The sequence below is a fragment of the Amphiura filiformis genome, chromosome 10 (assembly GCF_039555335.1).
Source record: "Amphiura filiformis chromosome 10, Afil_fr2py, whole genome shotgun sequence".
Classification (NCBI taxonomy): domain Eukaryota; kingdom Metazoa; phylum Echinodermata; class Ophiuroidea; order Amphilepidida; family Amphiuridae; genus Amphiura; species Amphiura filiformis.
In genome coordinates this window covers 66553489-66575152 of record NC_092637.1, presented here as the reverse complement: position 1 = coordinate 66575152, position 21664 = coordinate 66553489, and the positions used below count along the sequence as shown (strand labels likewise).

The 21664-nt window shown below is 36.4% G+C and overlaps 1 protein-coding gene across 5 annotated transcripts in view; it reads right to left on the bottom strand.

The window, feature by feature from the left end:
• The window catches only part of LOC140163196 (uncharacterized protein C8orf34 homolog), a 39971-nt gene extending 23965 nt beyond the window's left edge, over positions 1-16006 (bottom strand). For 2 of the 5 annotated variants that reach the window (XM_072186591.1, XM_072186595.1), the window contains exons 1-5: positions 15817-16006; positions 10580-10675; positions 10088-10136; positions 5496-5525; positions 983-1099 (exon numbers count right to left, since the gene is read on the bottom strand). In XM_072186591.1, the coding sequence (XP_072042692.1) occupies positions 983-1099; positions 5496-5525; positions 10088-10136; positions 10580-10675; positions 15817-15879 (355 nt within the window). In that variant the 5' untranslated portion in view covers positions 15880-16006. The remainder of the gene's footprint in view (positions 1-982; positions 1100-5495; positions 5526-10087; positions 10137-10579; positions 10676-15816) is intronic. The other 3 variants (XM_072186593.1, XM_072186592.1, XM_072186594.1) reach the window with 3 other exon arrangements.
• Between the last annotated feature and the right edge of the window lie 5658 nt (positions 16007-21664).

Sequence of the window (21664 nt, the reverse complement as noted above, 5' to 3'; positions counted from 1 at the left end):
GAATATTCATGATGGCCCGTCAATGAAATGGAAATGAAGTATGGATGATTGTATAATGTGATGACAACAAAAATGTATTGTAATGAATCACTCCACCTAGGGAACTGAATGATTCTCCCTTTACCCAAACACAGAATATATATCATAAGGCCACAAGCCACTATTTAAAACCAATCTTGAAAAATCTATAAAAAAAACCCAGAAAAACTTACTACTTTTTCTCCTAGTATAAACTAAGAATGTATTGGGTAAAAATGAACAACAAATCAACTATGTTATAACCATTAATGCTGAGAAAAAAAGTTTTTGACTAAAATTTCAGAAATCATAGAAGCGGGGCCCTGGGATCACTTACATGATTGTGTTCTTACGGTGTTTTTAATTGCCACCCTTGCAGATTTGTCAATGGAAGACAAGCTATAATAGTTTGATCAGTTCATAATTGGCATGAATGGTTAGGCTTTCACCGCTATGCTGAAAAGTAGACCCATGATATTAAAGAGTGATATAGTTGACCTGTCTGGTCTATATTGTGCATGTTGACCACAGTAGATAACATATAGGGACTTGAATTTATAATTGACAGTTCTCAAAATAAATATTAGTATTAATTCAAGATGTTACAAGGCACATGATAATTATGAGCCGATCAAACCACAGTTCCATAATCAAATGCATTCCAATTAGGCTTTTCCCCCATTTGACCGCCAGTTTAAAACAAATTGGAGGAAATGGATTTTTGTCACCACCTATCCCAAAATTCTTTTATCCCCACCCCCACCCCTCCTGCGGGTAAATAATTCTGAAGTCACAGCTGACAGTTCCCAAAGAGTATTCCAAGGTATATGACTATGTGTTATTTTAATTTCTAATCGCTATTTTGTTAAAAATGCCAGAATTTCTTTTTTCTTCAATGGAGTAATGGCAAAAATCCACCCGATCATATAATTTTTGTTCCTTTCTTATATCAGTATTGATTTACCTGGACTTATGACTGGCTTTTGTAGACTAGTCACCTCACCAATGTGGGACTTATATTTCTTCATATTTGATGTCCATGGCCGCTCATACCCACGTTCAGGACCCATACCGGCCAGTGCTACAGTATGAAGTAAACACAACGACTCAAACGATAATGTGATGTCAGATAGAGACAAACATACATGTACATTTATGAGCATATCATACTACATTTAAGCAATTGCTAGGAGCGTAGCATTTACTTAGGACGTCACTTCCATCACTGATCAGCAGAGTGACTGGTGATATCTATTTGATAAGTCGCTAGCATGCCCGAGAGGTAAGTCAGAAGACTTCACGGCAACTTTGGCACTTGCAGTGATTGCATGCTGCTGATGACGATTGTGAAAATGCTACCAGCGTTTGATCACTAACGATTTTTGAATTGCATGCTGCGACTTCTAGTATGATATGTCCTTTGTGTTTAAAGAGAATGATTAATTTATCCATGTTGGCTGATGACCTCTACCCATGTACATCAGCCATACCTGGCAGTGATAGAAAGTTAACATGACTGAAATGTTAATGTGATAAAGTATAATACTTGGCTGACCATAAATGTAGCATGTGTACGTAGCCTCTTCATCATCACCCATTAGGTAATAGTGGGTGATGATCAATGGGAAATGTCGGTGCTATAGAAAGAAAACACAATGACTGAAATAATAAATGGGGTATGATGTGAGGATAGAAACATATTTAAAACAGTGATTTATGTCCATGTTGGCCGACCATAATGTGTATAACCATGGCTTGTGAACAGGACCCATAGTTGGTAAAAAACAATGACTGACACAATGATGTAATGTAAGGATGGAGACACATGCCTAGACATAGGGTGGAAAGGAAATATTAATGACTTTTGTCCGTGTTGGCTGCTCATACATTGAATAATTTTGAAATGAAAGACAAGTTTTTGTCCTTATTGGCTGCCCATACATGTGTATACTTTAAAAATTCAAATTAGTTATTAATTGAAATAAAAAATAAAAATTGGTTATCCATGAACATCCTTAATATGTCTGCAAAAGTAATTTAGAGAATTCCTGCCATTTTTATAACAAAATATTCACTAAAATGTCAGAAAATACAAGCAATATAAAAATGTGACACAATCTGGTCCACGGAAGCTAAAGGCAGCAAATTTGAAATTGAGATAAAGGCAAAAATGTGGAGTAAAAAATAACCTATAACTTTAGAACCAAGCATGCTAGACATTTCTTGTTTTCTGTATGATAGCCTAGTGTTTGTATAAGGTAATAATTATAGTAACTCGATGCCTCCTTTGGCCTCCATGGACCAGATTGTGTCACAAATTATAAATTTATACATCCACCTCCAAGGAAAATGGTCAATCCTATTATAAGTAATTAATTAATATATTATAGTTAATTAATCAATTAACAATTATGTTAAAAGTGCTTTCAACCTGAATCAACCATATCAAAACTTTGATCTTTCCCAATCATTCATTGGAAGAAGTGGTTTGGTTTTAGTTGCTAAATTTGTTTTGATTGCTTAGTCTTGTTTTTGTTATTATGACAGCATTATTGGAATCATGCCACACTCAAGGTGAACCAGATTCCTTCTTTTAAGTTCATGAGAGTTCAAAAGTCGGGAATATACCGGACTTTTGTACATAAGGAAGTATATTCTAAAGCATGGTATATACACTCTGTTCCCGGGCTCTGTTCACATTCAAGTCATTTTAGAGATTCTTTTAATTACCATTATATATTGTCATTGAAACTTTTATTGCCATTAACATATTATATAATTGTTGGGAATAATTAAACATGAACATTGTACATTGAAACATTGAAGTTGCCAGCTTTCTTGGTCGGGGTAAATTAAAATTTGGGGCAAAGACACAAAAAAGTTTCCTGGTTGCATCATTTTGACCCTGTAATTATCCGTGGAATATATATATTATATATACACAAGGTTTTAGAGTGACTGTACAATCATATTTAAGTCTTTGAACTTCTAAAAAAGGGCTTTATTGGGTCTTTGGTATGAACTATTTTGGCCCATGATCAGGGTACATTTTGAAGGGAAATGGAATCCTTCATCCTTTTCTTTTCCTTTGCCTGACCGATTTTCTCTTTCATTTTTTTGTTAGGGGGCACTTTTCTCTTTCATTTCTTGTCAGGGGCGCACTGCACCCCGTGTCCCCACCCCTTGCTGGCTACGCTACGGTTACCCTAAGAAATGGGCATGGGTTTGACAGCTCGAGCTGCACACCGTCTCAAAATAAATTCAAGCCCCCCCACACCTGATTGTTAGTATCACAAATTGTGTGTTATTTGTTGTTGTTGTCATTATCATCATCATCTTCACTCAAAAGTTTCCTTGAAATTCTTTCTTGTATATCCTTGTACAATTCAATGTAATACAAGCCTATACTTTGAAAGGGTGTCAGGATAACATTATTTTTCCTGCTATTATTCATGCATGCAATGCCCACATGCAGGAAGACAAGATAGCGGACACAATTGATCACTGTTTAGTGATTATGTTTCGTTGTTGCCATGGTAACAATGTTAAGTCAATATTTACCTGTCACTGTCTATATGGCATGTGTTTTGAAATATGGGTTTTTTTCTTGGTGACTCATCTGGGGAACAACATTGTAAAATATACCAGGCTACCACATTTTGTGGTTTTCAACATCAAAAAGCAGGGAGGGGCAGCCAAGATTGACTGAATTTTGATGTCATCATTGGTTTATGTAAACACAAAAATGTCTCAAATAATTCCAAAAGTGTATGTATATTATCAAGCAATATTTTATCAGTCTAAATCCGTTCAGGTTCGACAATAAAATTGGCCTGTCAATAAAATCCCCCCCCCCCTTTGGCCTACCAAAAAAATTGCTTGCCCTGCCCCTCTTGCTGTGCCAAAACATCCTGTAGCCATGGGGTCCCAAATTTTTGGGAACTCAATTGGCAAATTTTAAATGATGTAGATATAATGCGAGTGTATTAGGACATTTTGCATATTATATTACATGTTTCCATAATATCTTGGACATTAATTTTGAAACCTGGGCCAATGAAATGTAAACAAATTAAAATTTGTTTCCTTTTAAAATATTGACAATAATCTTGCATGTACATTGTATTCATGGATACAAAACAAAATAAACTTGAATCACAATATACTTCAATCACAGAATGTGAAAGGCCCAGGGGGGGGTCACTCCCATTGGGGTCAGTACACCATCCGCGATAATGAAAACGCGTAAAAAGGGTAGTTTTTCGTGGGTAGGCACGATCTGGCACGCATAGCAACGCTTCAGGGTGTCAAAAACATGAAATATTGGGAAAAAGGATAGCAAAATTGCAATTGCTAATACGCGAAATGAAATTTAGGGTATGAAATTTGATGCAAGGAATAAAATCCCTGTTTAGGATATTGTTTTAGCTAAGGGTTAAATCCTTGTTTAGGGTGCTTTTCAAAAGTTGATTATCATGCGGATGGTGTACAGGCCACAATGGGAGTGACCCCGGGTGAAAGGCCCATTCAGTGATTTGCTCACTGGTGGGCCTGGATGGCCAGTGTACTGTAGAAAACATAGCAAAGGCCTAGACCTAGACTACCAAATCAATGGAACAATTTCTATGCTAGGTGGACTGGTGGAATGTGTTTAAGTCATGGCTACACATTTTATCTACACAGATATAATTTATATATACACAGGAAAATTAATGCTCTATTGGGCCCAATATGTAAAGTGACATTTTGTGTGTGCTTCTTGTTAGCCACCAAACGCATTTTGCCGTAATGGGGTTTTTTTTGTTTTCTTTTCTGCTGCAAAGAACACTCCGAACAAAGTTATTCAGTCAAGGGAAAATCACAAACGGTAAAACGCACACACAAATTGTCAAGACTTTGCAGACATTTTCCCTTGAAGTCACCAATCAATCAATATTGTGTCCAGTCATCCACGCCCAAATGCAAATACCATGCTGCACATGCGATCAATAATGCATGGTCAGCTGGGCTCTATGCATAGTGGTCAGTGTATTGTACATTTTAAATAGTTCATCATGCCATTAAAAGGAAATAAATTATAAAACAAAACAAAAATTGATTTTCGAGTAGCATGGGTTTTCCCCTTGCTTTACGGTAAATTTTAGATTAAGGCAATCTGAAACAAGGCTACTTTAGCAATACCCCTGGTACGCAATTGCTTTGTGACGGTGAGGTCAAGGAAGACCAAACCAAGGAGAAAATACACTGGGCTCACATTGCAATACACGTCTTGTGCACATCTGGACCCAATATCAATTTACTGATGTCACAGAAAAAAGGTCTATACGGGCACTACTATAAACAGGTGAAAACAAATGTAACATCATTACATCATTAATAAGAAGAAACAATTAATGTTCGTCAATTCACAGCTGAAAACGCCACAAATCACTACAAAGAAACAATATCACATCACAATCACAGCATACTCTCAATACCTCGCTTACTGCTGAGTCCTCTATCCATGGCTGAAGAAATATCAGTTTTATAGAGTAGAAAAATAAATTCACAAAGTAAATGAAAGTGAAAGTCTCTATGCAATGATATTATAGGCTTAAGGCTTATATACCTCTCCTAAAAGCTCTCCTTAACTTCCCCAGGAGAATGATGTGGACAATGTAGCTCACCTACTCAATACTGATGTTCAATTTAAATTACTCTCCTAAAAGCTCCCCTAACCATTCTGAGTAGTACATGTATTCGCCAGCGAAGTGGTTACATAATTCTCTGGTAAGTGGTAACGCACCTTTTGGAACTGGTAATGCCGTAGACTTTATGTTGCGATCATTTTGATCATGAATAGTGCAGAACTCAAAAGCGTGATCCATGTTGACATAGTGATAATCGGATTACACGTAACACTTAGCTGGCGAATTATGTAGCCCTGTATCATTTGCAAAAAGTATTAGTATAAGAAATTGAATGGAACACTTTCCAAATTACATTGAGCACTGCAATTAGCAAACAACAAATGTCAACAAATAACAAACCAAAAGAACAGTGAAGCCTGGTATGTGTACTGGTGTTATACACAAAATAATGACTGCCATCTGCCTGGTTGGGATAAGATTTTTTGCATTACATTCTAACCACCTCCATCCCTATCTAAATAGGTTTACATGCCTTCATCAATCTTTGGTCTATTGAATCATGAAAGGAAAAAACAACAACACACATTATTTTAATATTAATACATGCACTGTATTAAGGCCAAAAAAATGTTTGGTTACCATTCCAAGATAAAAATTTGGAGGGTCGGTATACAATGTATGTCGATGTTTTTTTTTTTTTCATGGGATCTTCCTCCATTTTCCCTCCATTTTGAAATGGCTAGCATCATTAGCATCGTCAAAATTGGTCATATTGAATATAAATGGAAATACTTCTTCCTTTTAAGCAAATATGAATTTAAAAAATAAAATAACAAATATAAATTGTCCTTGGTATTGTCCAAATTTAAGGTTTCTCCTAAAAAAGTGACTGAAAAAAAAAAAACGACCCAAAATTTCTAATTTGTCGGTCGGTCGCTGAGGGTAACCAAACATATCTTTTGGCCTATTTGTAAATAAAAAAACAATATGCATGAACAAGGCTCTTAGTATTGATTAGACATCAGAGCAAACCGCCCTCTGTGCAAAAACATTTCAAACACATGCATATAAAGCAACTCAGTCAGCAGACGAAAAGCACAACCACACTGCACATGTCAATTCTGTTTTGTTTTGGGGGTTTTTTTTGGCACCTGTGCCTTTGTGTAACCAAGCGAGTTAGTGTTTTTTTTGTTTCAAATTTTATACGCATTCAATCAAAAATATGTACATTGTACCACTAATTAATAACCAGGTATCAAGTTGCTCGTACATTGTACCACTAATTAATAACCAGGTATCAAGTTGCTCGTACATTGTACCACTAAATAATAACCAGGTATCAAGTTGCTCGTACATTGTACCACTAATTAATAACCAGGTATCAAGTTGCTCGTACATTGTACCACTAAATAATAACCAGGTATCAAGTTGCTCGTATATGTACCACTAATTAATAACCAGGTATCAAGTTGCTCGTACATTGTACCACTAATTAATAACCAGGTATCAAGTTGCTCGTACATTGTACCACTAATTAATAACCAGGTATCAAGTTGCTCGTACATTGTACCACTAATTAATAACCAGGTATCAAGTTGCTCGTACATTGTACCACTAATTAATAACCAGGTATCAAGTTGCTCGTACATTGTACCACTAATTAATAACCAGGTATCAAGTTGCTCGTACATTGTACCACTAATTAATAACCAGGTATCAAGTTGCTCGTACATTGTACCACTAAATAATAACCAGGTATCAAGTTGCTCGTACATTGTACCACTAAATAATAACCAGGTATCAAGTTGCTCGTACATTGTACCACTAATTAATAACCAGGTATCAAGTTGCTCGTACATTGTACCACTAATTAATAACCAGGTATCAAGTTGCTCGTACATTGTACCACTAATTAATAACCAGGTATCAAGTTGCTCGTACATTGTACCACTAATTAATAACCAGGTATCAAGTTGCTCGTATATGTACCACTAATTAATAACCAGGTATCAAGTTGCTCGTACATTGTACCACTAATTAATAACCAGGTATCAAGTTGCTCGTACATTGTACCACTAATTAATAACCAGGTATCAAGTTGCTCGTACATTGTACCACTAAATAATAACCAGGTATCAAGTTGCTCGTACATTGTACCACTAAATAATAACCAGGTATCAAGTTGCTCGTATATGTACCACTAATTAATAACCAGGTATCAAGTTGCTCGTACATTGTACCACTAATTAATAACCAGGTATCAAGTTGCTCGTCCATTGTACCACTAAATAATAACCAGGTATCAAGTTGCTCGTATATGTACCACTAATTAATAACCAGGTATCAAGTTGCTCGTACATTGTACCACTAAATAATAACCAGGTATCAAGTTGCTCGTATATTGTACCACTAATTAATAACCAGGTATCAAGTTGCTCGTACATTGTACCACTAAATAATAACCAGGTATCAAGTTGCTCGTACATTGTACCACTAAATAATAACCAGGTATCAAGTTGCTCGTATATGTACCACTAATTAATAACCAGGTATCAAGTTGCTCGTACATTGTACCACTAATTAATAACCAGGTATCAAGTTGCTCGTACATTGTACCACTAAATAATAACCAGGTATCAAGTTGCTCGTATATGTACCACTAATTAATAACCAGGTATCAAGTTGCTCGTACATTGTACCACTAAATAATAACCAGGTATCAAGTTGCTCGTATATTGTACCACTAATTAATAACCAGGTATCAAGTTGCTCGTACATTGTACCACTAAATAATAACCAGGTATCAAGTTGCTCGTACATTGTACCACTAATTAATAACCAGGTATCAAGTTGCTCGTACATTGTACCACTAAATAATAACCAGGTATCAAGTTGCTCGTATATGTACCACTAATTAATAACCAGGTATCAAGTTGCTCGTATATTTGTACCACTAATTAATAACCAGGTATCAAGTTGCTCGTACATTGTACCACTAATTAATAACCAGGTATCAAGTTGCTAGTATATTGTACCACTAAATAATAACCAGGTATCAAGTTGCTCGTACATTGTACCACTAATTAATAACCAGGTATCAAGTTGCTCGTACATTGTACCACTAAATAATAACCAGGTATCAAGTTGCTCGTACATTGTACCACTAATTAATAACCAGGTATCAAGTTGCTCGTACATTGTACCACTAATTAATAACCAGGTATCAAGTTGCTCGTACATTGTACCACTAATTAATAACCAGGTATCAAGTTGCTCGTACATTGTACCACTAAATAATAACCAGGTATCAAGTTGCTCGTACATTGTACCACTAATTAATAACCAGGTATCAAGTTGCTCGTATATGTACCACTAATTAATAACCAGGTATCAAGTTGCTCGTACATTGTACCACTAATTAATAACCAGGTATCAAGTTGCTCGTATATTGTACCACTAATTAATAACCAGGTATCAAGTTGCTCGTACATTGTACCACTAATTAATAACCAGGTATCAATTTGCTCGTACATTGTACCACTAAATAATAACCAGGTATCAAGTTGCTCGTACATTGTACCACTAATTAATAACCAGGTATCAAGTTGCTCGTACATTGTACCACTAAATAATAACCAGGTATCAAGTTGCTCGATATGTACCACTAAATAATAACCAGGTATCAAGTTGCTCGTACATTGTACCACTAATTAATAACCAGGTATCAAGTTGCTCGTACATTGTACCACTAATTAATAACCAGGTATCAAGTTGCTCGTACATTGTACCACTAAATAATAACCAGGTATCAAGTTGCTCGTACATTGTACCACTAATTAATAACCAGGTATCAAGTTGCTCGTACATTGTACCACTAAATAATAACCAGGTATCAAGTTGCTCGTATATGTACCACTAAATAATAACCAGGTATCAAGTTGCTCGTACATTGTACCACTAATTAATAACCAGGTATCAAGTTGCTCGTACATTGTACCACTAAATAATAACCAGGTATCAAGTTGCTCGTACATTGTACCACTAAATAATAACCAGGTATCAAGTTGCTCGTACATTGTACCACTAATTAATAACCAGGTATCAAGTTGCTCGTACATTGTACCACTAAATAATAACCAGGTATCAAGTTGCTCGTACATTGTACCACTAATTAATAACCAGGTATCAAGTTGCTCGTACATTGTACCACTAAATAATAACCAGGTATCAAGTTGCTCGTATAGTTAGAATGCAGCACATTCATGATGCAAAATATTTTATTATACGTAAATTACTTTTACAGATATTTCAATTAAAAATGCACACACATATTACATGCATGGCATAAAAAAAATTCATATGGAACAGGAAATTCTCAGAAGTTGTGGGGCCAAATTGGGCTACCAAATCGCGGGTTTGGCAACTGTTTCAATACTTACATGCGGCCGCCCAGGTTGCACCTTTTTTACCAGGTGTTGTGGATGATCCCTGTATTAGCAATGCAAATGAAATTAAGAAATATTATTATTATATCATTGTTTGCTGATAAGGATGATGGATTGGTCATTTTGGATTCAGATTCAACTTTATTTAGCCATGGAGGGTCCACTTCAACCCTAGGTTGTGCTTCCTTGTATATAATTAATTCCGTGGATATAAACTACAAACAAATATAACAAAACCTGTTTACAAGAGATAGTAGTTCTACCATGTAGTTGTTTTAACAGTCAAGAATTATCAGACTATACACCATATTTTCCTCTCCAAATTAATATAAAATTTGACAAGGGAATGACCTTAATATTCCACTAAGGGTGAAAGGAGTGTGAATTTCAAGACATGTGCTTACCCGAATGAGTCATATCGTCCATATAAAGGGGTGTATCATAATGGATTTCAGGTGGTATATAGCCCAATATAAATATACTCACAGGCTTCTTGACTTTTTCATCAAATTTACTGAGCACTTTGATGAGGAACGGCACTGGTTCTGCTGGAAGATGATGAGTCAGCCTAGCCATCAGATCCTATGGAGAAACAACGACAATGATAGTTTAATAATGAAAGTATTCAGGGTTGTACACCCACTATGTTACCCTCATATACTCTTGATGGCACACACCAAGTTTACTTTATAAGCTCAGTGCAGCCTGCAGTGCCATACTACATGTAACTAGAACGCTGTTACTTTCCTATTCGGCAAGGATGGCAATTTTGACATCCTGGTCTGTTTACAAACAGAGAGGTAGACAAAAGCAAGGCTCCCGCTAGCCTTCAAAAACTCTGCGTCCGATCGGACGCACCACTGTAAAACCTGGCCGGGAAATGCGCGTCCCACACAATTGTTGTGCGTCCGTACATGTTAATGGGTGGTTGGGCAACAGGGAATACAATTTTACAAAGCCCAATTGCCGGTATTGAATCACATTACATCGCAGTTTGATGCAAATATTTGACTATTTCCTTTCAGATTCCTGATGAGATTTTAAAGATTTTATCATTATGTAAATATTATTATAACAAATTACGTGAATGCAAACTTGCTGACAATGTACGATAGTTTAGAAAGTTGTATTTTTGCTTTTCGTGTTTGAGCAAAAGCTTATCACGTCTCGCTACCGTAAGAATTTTCATTCATTGACTGGTTGACCGGTGACCCGAAAGTGTTGCAAAATGGGAGTGGCTAAATGTGAAAGGTCAATAACTCGTGTGGTCGCATGTCATAAGATGGGCATGCAAAAAGGGTGGAGGTGTTACATTTTTCCGAATGGACTCGTCAATAAAATACTATAACTTCACAACCCCTTGGCCTATTGAGCTGATTGATACATCATTTTATAGCTGAAAGATGCCTTTATGGCTGTGTGAAGTTTCATTGAAATAGGAATTCAAGTAACAGAATAACAGCAGCTTGAATCTGAAAAATCAGGGGTGGAGGCTCAGGTGGTGGCGGCTCAGGTGGTGGCGGGTAATGTATTAGCATTATAGGAAAATGTAAGATCTCCATTGCGTTGGTTTGAATAAATTATTGTATCTTCATAACCCCTTGTCATATGGAGCTGTTCAATGTCTCCTTTTAGAGCCAATTACTGAAAGAAACAAAATTTACTTCAAAATTGATCAATTTCATATTCCACATTAACTTTTCATTACATTTTGTACCACAGGTTGCCTCTAAATGCACAGAAGTCAATGTAATCATGTGCAAAAGCCGCAAAGGTCGATGTCTCCTTTAATATTCACTGTATCGTGATAAATGTATACATTTTCTGAAAGATAATTGCACAAGGAAACTAATTTTTGCACTTTGAAAATGGTAGGAAGTAGTGTTGGGAAGATATGAATGATTAATTGAAATTTAATTGAAAAATATCAACTTTTTTTAACGCACCCTGTATATCGTGAACACGATTACATAATTATTTTTGAAGGGTGGGACTGGTGCATCACTATGTTGTGAACATATCCTGGCACATTGGACAAAATCCAACTTCAGACATTTGTTGTGGGGTATTTTATGTGAAGAATGTCCAATTTGAGAAAAACGCATTTGAAATATCAGATTTACATTGCCGCCTATACACCAGGGCTACGCCCAGGGGGGCCACTCATATATAAAAGTTGTAAGCATGCGTGTGAATGCACTTCAGAAAAGCACCCTTAACAAGGACAACCATTGTGTCTTCAAAATGACCCTTAACAAGGATAATAGTTTGTTAACCATACCCTTAACAAGGACAAAGTTACAAGTGGATTAAATCCAACCCTTAGCAAGGATGCATGATCAATTTTGAAGAAAAAAGTAAAAGACATCAACTTTCAAGGTTTCTTATTTCCTTTATTATACTCTAATTGGATACTTCCTAACTGGATTTGTAGGCTTAGGCCTACTCAGTTATCATTATTCAACATAATTATCGCCTGCATTATTAGGGCAGTATATTTTTATATTATGACGATTGTAGGGGTAGGAATGTGATTATATTTAGGCCTAACTACCCTTAGCACGGACACATGGTGTCAAAAATGACACCCTTATTTGCTATAATCAATGATTTTGAGACCCTTAACACGGGCCCGTGCGGGCCGTGTTGCAGTAGAAAAAACACCCATATTCCGCGTTTTTGTTCACACGCATGCTTACAACTTTTTATATGAGTGGCCCCCCTGGGGGGCTACGAAATCCCCGGTATCGTGGTATCGACGTTCCCAGAAAAAAAGAGTCGCAGAAAAAAATCAAGACGGGAAAAATAATTTAAAACATCCTAATCTTTAATATCATTTTGGTTCAAGTTCTGGAAATATTCTGTGAACACTACCACTCGTGAAATATTTTCTGCGAACTTGGACGCTAACTGAAAAAAACAACTAAATACCAGTGACAGGAATAAATATGTAAACAAAGTAAAACAGATACTGTGTGTTGATTTTAATTGCGTATGACTCGATTCACTGTAGTCTCTAACGCTGCTGCGTCAACATGAACTCCAGACCAGCTATCGTACACACCGCTGCATCCCAGAAATCCCAGAAAGCGCCAGAAATCCCAGAAATCGCGCTGGGATCCCAGAAAGTAACATGAAGTAACAGAAAGAGCCTACATTTGTAACTGGGATTCCCCCCGAGGTTTTTCAACATGCGGTAGAGCCTAACTGAGATTGTGAGTTTTGTAGCTTTATTTACATGAAAATAGTCACTCTTTGGGATGGTCAACCAATTCATTCAAGTTTTATTATTTCAATAATTACTAGTACTGTAACAAATACCAATACTTAATATTTTTAACAGGAGCTAACTGTTTAAGGGATGGGGTATGAACGTTTGGACAGTATTTATTGTGGGACATTAGAGCACATAAGACATATCGAATTGCATTATGAATACGGTACGAAGAATGTCCTTCTGATATCAAATAATTTTGATTTTTTGAAATTCGCAATGTAATACACATTTTATGGCAAATCATTAAACATTTATATTTTGGATATTTAACAGTAGGTCTACTCGAAGTAAACTTTATAAATATGATGATTTATACTTAAAGTGTATTTAGGTGGGATGAAAAGCCGACGAGCCCTGCCTGGACGGCGCTGGGCTCTTCGCCCCTGGACCCCACTTGACGGGCAACCCTCAATTTCTAGCTAAGACCCTGCTTATAGGGTAGGCCCCGGCAAAAAACGCAATTTTTTGAAGTAAAAAACGAGATCCCAAATTTTGAAAAGCGAGAAAAGCGAGATTTCCCCCGAAAAATGGCACGAGAAGCTTTCAAAACGCCCGAAAATGCGAAAAATCAAAAAATAAATAAATAAATAAAAAATCCACAAAAATATTTGCTGCCCTCTATTGTCAGAACAATGTTTAGATGTAAATAAACCTGCCGATGGCCGGCCAGTATCGAAGAAAAAAGTGACAAAAGTTGACCTTGAATTATGTTTTATAGTCAAAATAGTCCAGTAATTCAATAAACATAATGATATTTGGCCTAAACTTGAACTCATTTGAAATGAAATGTCAGTTTTTATTGAGTAATTGCATGGCTTTTTCACTCGACATGTGCTTGCAATGCTGTTGAATTCTGCACTTCGGCGTAGTTGGAACTTCATTTTAATGGAATTCGGCGAACTTTTATGGCATAAAGCAACATTTTTATAGTAAGTGCACTGCTTGGAAAAAATTTTAAAAAGCGAGATAGTTGGTTAATAGCGAGAATCACGGCGTGAAAAGCGAGATCTCGTTTTTTGCCGGGCCTTACCCTGCTTATAATCACTCATTTTTGGGCTGAATCAACTTGCGTCCGACTGGATGCAACTGGTTGATGAAATTTGTTGAACATTGCGCCCAGCACTACAAAAATGCGTCTGGACGCAAGAATTCGCGTCCAGCGGGAGCCTTGGACAAAAGCCCTGTCAAAACTATTCTGGTTGTCCAAACACTCAAGTATCATCACTCCAATCACTTGAATCAGGTCAATAGACAATTAATTTTTTTTATTTCTTAGTCCAGTAGAACTAGAATAGACATGACAGAGTGATTCGTGCAACATGAATTAGAGCTTAAAATAACTGCACATCAGTTATTTGGAGGGCATTGTGAAAAATCTAAACATTTTGCCTTTGGAACCGAGGAATATATTCCGAGGTCCAAAGCAAAATGTTTAGATTTTTCACAATGCCCTGACATATTACCGATGCAAAGTTATTTAAAGGGGCATTTCGTGATCCACAGCCTCATCCCCCCACTTTACTCAAAAAAAGTTGAGATTTTTATATCACTGGAAACCTCTGGCTACATAATGTTTATATACAAAAAATGTCTTGCAGATTAATTCGTTTTGCAAAGATTTCGTGAAATTTGAATTTCGTTCTGGTGCACCAGAACGAAATTACAACGCATTATCTATGGAGCAGTGTAATACACATAATCATGCATAACTCACTTACGCAAAATCGGAATCAACTGAAATGTTGGGAATAGGCTTTTTTTCGTGGATATGTACTGAAAAATGTCATAAAAAGAGGATGCTAGGTCCTGTGAGGATCACGAAACACTCCCTTTAATAACTTCATTTATAACAGTCAATTTGATCTCTTCACTTTACTAAATAACACAAAATTTTGCTCAAATGATTTTTATATACATGTATCTTCCAGGACCGGGTTTCTTTCCCTTCCAAAAATCGATCAGGCTAAAAGTACAAGAAGACCAATAACAAAAGTGCGTATCACAATCTGTGCAAGTAGTGCGGCAGTGCACATTCCAAATACGGCAGCCAGCGCGTGCGGCGCCGTGCGCAGTTTGTTCGGTGCACAATTTGGTGCTTACGGAGGTTACTAATATTTACTTTCGAACAATTTGAATTACGCATTTTGCGGTCAATTGTGAGCTATTAATGACCTCGATTTGCGTTCGCGTTTTCACAAATACCGGGTGTAATTGGATCGCACGCATCGCGGCCGCTGGGAAATGAGGTTATGAATAGGGATTAATAAGCTGTGACGTGGTACCATGTGCTTCTATTGTCCAGTTTAACAGTTCAGACCCAGAACACGATCATGTCAGTAAAATTGAATATTTTGTTCTGGGACTGATTATTCGTACTATATGGATAAGTTTCCAAATTCGGAAACGTTGACAAACTTAGATTATGATCATTATATTCATGCATTACCTCAAACAGGGCACTAATTCTGTGTTTTTCGATGTATGCTTGCACCCGTTGTTGGCTTGTCATGGTTGTGGTGATATGTGCCTCTCATACAATATACAAAATCAAAGCATAGACTAAAATAAGTCGAAAAAATAACACGGTTTACTTTCACTCGTAATTTCACTCTTACACGGCTACCCAATTTCGACAAGAATTTGTGTTGTTGTAGACTTGGGCAAAGTGCGATAGCGCAGTTCCGGTGTATCAGTGTGGGCAAATCGATGCTAGTTATAATAATACGGGGGAAAATCCCCCGGGGGGCCACTCACATATTTTGTCTGTACGCATGCGTGACCAAAAAAACAAGGAAAAAGGGGGTGGTTTTTTATTAGGTAAGGCGAGTTACGCGAGTGACGCACTTAGGGTCTAAAAAACACTGATTTTCAAGAATAAGGGTAGTTTTCTGAAACTGAACAACTTGTTTAGGGTACCTTTTCAAATTTTTGGTAGGCCTAAATTACGAATCCGAAAAGGGTAGGCCTACATTTTTTCATTTTTACTGGCCAAAAAACTCATTAAGGGGTAAATTCTATATTAAATTACCTTATCAAGGGGCTAAATTTGCTGATAGGGTAAAACTCGCTTAGGGGGTGTTTGAAAAAAATTTGGTCACGCATGCGTACAATGTCATATTTGAGTGATCCCCCCGGGGAAAATCCCCCAATCCCTCGATCCCCCACTACTCGCAATTGTTAGCAATTAGAAATAGGCCAATAAAAATAGGCCTGCTGTTTTCCCCGGTGTTTTTCGTTTGTATGTGTGTTTGGTTGAGTTTGTTTTGTTTGTTTGTCTGTTTATTTGTTTGTTTATTTTTTAGTTTAAGTGGGGGTTGTAAGGTTGTTTGTATGGTTGTTTGTTTTATTTGTTTGTTTGTTTATTTATTTGTTTGTTTGTATGTATATAGGCCCTATGTTTGTTTGTTTTGTTTTGTTTTGTTTTTTCTTTGGTTTTTTGGCTTTTTCAAATGAAACAGATGCTACTGGAACTATTGACTAAAAAGTAACTTCGCATAGGCCTATATAATTGGCCTAATTTGGGGGAAAATGGACGATATGTATTATTTTTTTTAATTCCTTCTCCAATACAATATTGAAGTCACTAAATTCAAAAACTTGAAATAAAATGTGTATTTTAAGTTAAAGGAGGATTTCGTGATCCTAGCATCCTCTTTTTATGACATTTTTCAGTATATCCACGAAAAAAGCTTATTTCCAAAATTTCAGTTGATTCCGATTTTGCGTTTGCGAGTTATGCATGATTATGTGTATTACACTGCTGCATAGACAATGTGTTGTAATTTCGTTTCAAATTTGGCGATATTTTTGCTAAACGAATTAATCTGCAAGAAATTTTGAGTTTGTATCACCACCTTTAAGAGCTATATTTTTAAATGACCCCCCCCCCCCTCTTTTTTTTTAAGGGCATATCTATTGAAACAAGATATTCCTGAAAAAATTGGTGTCAGTTCCAATTTACAATGTAATTATTATTTGAATGTAATGTTAAAGATGGAATTGCATGAGAAGTTTTGCACTGCAAGACAGACAGGAACATTTAGTGGTAGTTCATTTATCATTAAATCATTATACACTTACATACGTGTTTTGGCGCAGCGTCAGCCTTCTATTCTAGATAAAAACGTTTTTAAAAATAAAAAATATGCAAATGAGGTAGCTAATTTGCATATTTTGCGACAAAAATCACATGGGATCTTAAGACTTCCCCCTTACCACCATCCAACCAAGTTAAATCTCTATACGCCTCACCAGTTCCAGAAAATGGCAAAAAGCCTTTTTAAAAATAAACAAATATGCAAATGAGGTGGCTAATTTGAATATTTTACGACAAAAATCACGTGGGATCTTAAGACTGCCCCTTTAACACCACCCTACCAAGTTACATCTATATACCCCCTACCAGTTCTGAAAAATGGCAAAAAGCGTTTTTAAAAATAGAAAAAAGGAAATGAGGTGGCTGATTTGCATATTTTGCGACAAAAACAGCATCCGATCTTAAGACTGCTCTTAACCATCACCCCACCAAATTACATTTCTATATGCCTCACCAGTTCCGAAAAATGGCCAAAAGCATTTCGACAAATAAAAAATAGGCAAATGTGGTGACTAATTTGCATATCTTGCGACAAAAATTGCATCGGATCTTACGACTGCCGCTTACCACAACCTCATCAAGTTACATCCCTATACGCCTCATCAATGGCAAAAAAAACACCCAAAAACAATTTTTAAGTTAAATATGCAAATTAGCTACCTAATTTGCGCCAAAAATTGCATCAAGTCTTAGGGCAGCCACTTACCACCACCCTACCAAGTTACACCCAATACACCTCACCAGCTCCGAGAAACTGCCGCTTACCACAACCTCATCAAGTTACATCCCTATACGCCTCACCGGTTCTTCGAAATGGCAAAAAAAAAAAAAAAAAAAATACGTGCCAATTAGCTCCCTAATTTGCATATTTTGCGCCAAAAATTGCATCAAGTCTTAGGGCAGCCACTTACCACCACCCTACCAAGTTACACCCCAATATACCTCGCCAGCTCCGAGAAACTAACCTGGAAGCCAAAGGCATTTAAAAACAAAGTTCACACAATACAAATGTATAAAGACCCCATTATAGCATAAGGCAATTTATAAGTCATTTTAAATGATTTTAAATATGACGTATAAAATTTGTCTATAACACAGGGAGATATAAAATGTAGGGATTTGGGTACTTTTTGTTCAATTTTCACAGAAATTGAAGGATTTTGACCCGTGTTTTTGTTTGTCTGTTTACCCCAGGGTCGCTGAAACAAAGAATTATATTAATTAAATCACCTAATTTATAATTAATAAAAGACAAAGAAAGATAAAAGCAAAAGTATGCTTCATTTAGTTAAACAATAGTAACATCCCTGTTGTGTACAAAAATAACTCTATACGACAATGCAAATCAGGATCAATTCATGGACTATTATTAAAGTGCACAGGGAAATGTTGAGTATGTAAATTAAATGGAACCGCCAAAATGCCAATGGGTATGTAATTTAACTAGAACAGCCTTAAATTGATATCGATATTAATATTGACGTCACAGATTCGATTTGTCACGTGATCGTCGAACCTGTACTAGAAGGTATCAGTTCTGCAGGAACTGACACAAAAATAACTCTATACCATGATACGACAATGCAAATCAAGATCAATTCATGGACTATTAAAGTGCACAGGGAAATGTTGAGTACCCAGTATGTAAATTAAATGGAACAGCCAAAATGCCAATGGGTATGTAATTTAACTAGAACAGCCTTAAATTGATATCGATATCAATATTGACGTCACAGATTCGATTTGTCACGTGATCGTCAAACCTGTACTAGAAGGTGTCAGTTCTACAGGAACTGACACAAAAAACAAGTTTAACTCCATTCGAAGAGAATAATTATTTGACATTACAAGTTGACATTCGTAATTTTATCCTGAAAAAAGACAAATTGTGTTGGTAAAAGCCTGGCTCGTACGGCGCTTTTCAGTGCTGCAGTGCTGATTTCCAATGCTGCAGACGGACGTACATTACATGAAGATGTTCATTGATGTGTGCCTAATGTGCAACACGAGAAATTGGGAAGGGACAACAAAAGATTAGTCCGGGCCATATAAATTGGTTATTTGCATAATAAACACAATATTGATATGTCATGCTCAAATTCTAAGCTCGTACGGTGAAATTGATCAATTTTTTTTAAAATTTTTTTTTAGTCCAATTATTTCTCATGAAGTTGATATCACAATTTACTAAAGAAGCGGCCTGATTTATCCATATGTGTAAAAACCATTAAATTTGTAATACTTGATTCCGAGTTTTTTTTCTGATAACAAAAACAGTATAGGCCTACGTTCTGTGCATTGAGAGTGTTGACAGTCCATTCTCTCAAAGCTGGCAATAGTCATATCATGGCGTCAACAGTGAGAGTACTGTGTATTATGTATAGGAAAATGGACAGTAACTGCAGTATGATTCTTTTAATCACTTATCATGCTTATTGACAGTAGCCTGCCTGGTAACGCGTTAATACGTACGCTGTCAGGTTAGTTACCGATTTAATGACGGAGTCCTTTTGTCCTGAACAAAAGGTACCTCTCGATGAATAGCTTGTCGGTAAATCAAATCGGCACAAAGGAACAATGCGTTACATGATCTATAATTTGCTCCTCCACGGATATGATAGCTCCATGGTTCAATACCCTATTGTGAAGTGGCGGGAGTTTCAAAAGCACGGGCCCTGAACAAACTAATAATGCTCGGGCATATTGCCAGGCAAGGAACAATGGGAATTGTGATGATGTACGCGCATAGTACATGTTAAATTATTCGTCTGACCCTACGGATCCCAGAATTGTACGCGTACGATTGATTTAAGAAGTTACCCAGCAAACACAAACGTTTTAAAACTTTAAAAGGGTTATATTTGTCGGTTTTGGTAAATCACTTTAATAATATTAAACGTAAAGATCATGAAAAATGTTATTGTAAAAAAAAAATTCAAATATTTTTTGGCAAATATTTTGCCAATAGGCCTACCTAGGCCTAAATAACATTATGTTAGAATGTTTTGCAGTAAGTTTTTATATTTAAGGAATATTTTTGAATGTTATGAAAACGTCCATTTATATACCCTTTATATAACCCGACATTAAACGTTTTCTGGTAACCTTTTTACGAATAATGTTGGAAACGTTTTGGGTTTGCTGGGTGGCATAAAAGGTTTAAGATCGATATGCTTGTTGTACATAAGACAAAAGTCAAAGTTGCTTCGATGTTCGTAAAAAGTGATCGTTCGTCTACACGGTCTAGGTTTCATGTCATACCGTACTTTTAGTGAATTTGAAACATGTTTATTTTATGCCCTACATAATTATGATCCTATAAGGGTTTTGGGGTCCTTTTTAAGGTTGTTGGGTTCAAATCGAGGGTTTAGAGCCAGAACTAGCTATGTCCATTTGTTTTCTCAATTACATGTTACTCATTTCGGCAACAAATGTGAGGTTTAGTATGCCCTCCATAATAAATGCAAGTGACTTTGGGGTATGCATGCACTTGAACAGTTAGTTAGACGCAAGTGACCATGCTTATACCCCAAAGTCACTTACATTTTCTTATGGAGGGCAGAATTAACCGTCCATTTGTTACCGAAACGAGTAACATGTAAGTGTGTAATTGAGAAAACAAATGAACATAGCTAGTTCTGGCTCTAAGCCCTCGAAATACAGCTTGGCAGCCAAAATATTCGAACTCAGCATATCCGAATTAACAATAAGTTGGTTGCCAGCTTTTACGTAAACTTGCCGATTGACACCTGAGCGCATCGCATTAGTTATCTGCCAGTTTGGGCATATGATTAAGTAGGCCTATATTGGGCTATTCCAGTTGAAAACCACACTACCCATGTGGAAGATATTGGAGATACCTTCCACAGGGGAGTATGTTTTTCAAACGTAATTGGTCAGGGTTAACCATAATGAAACCCATTATGTATTAAGCAGTATGCAGACTTTTTATTATATAATTCTACGTTATTTAATCTATTGCCATTCTATTTCCAGTAAAATCGATAATATATTTCTGCTAGATATTATATGTAACATATTATCGATTTTTCGTCATCAAACATTCGTTAGAACTTAAACATTACTGGAAATAGAATGGCAATAGATAAAATAACGTAGATATGTTACATACAATATTATACGTCTAATACTCGGAGTCTGCATACGACTTCATGGCTTTACCTATATCTTCCGCAAC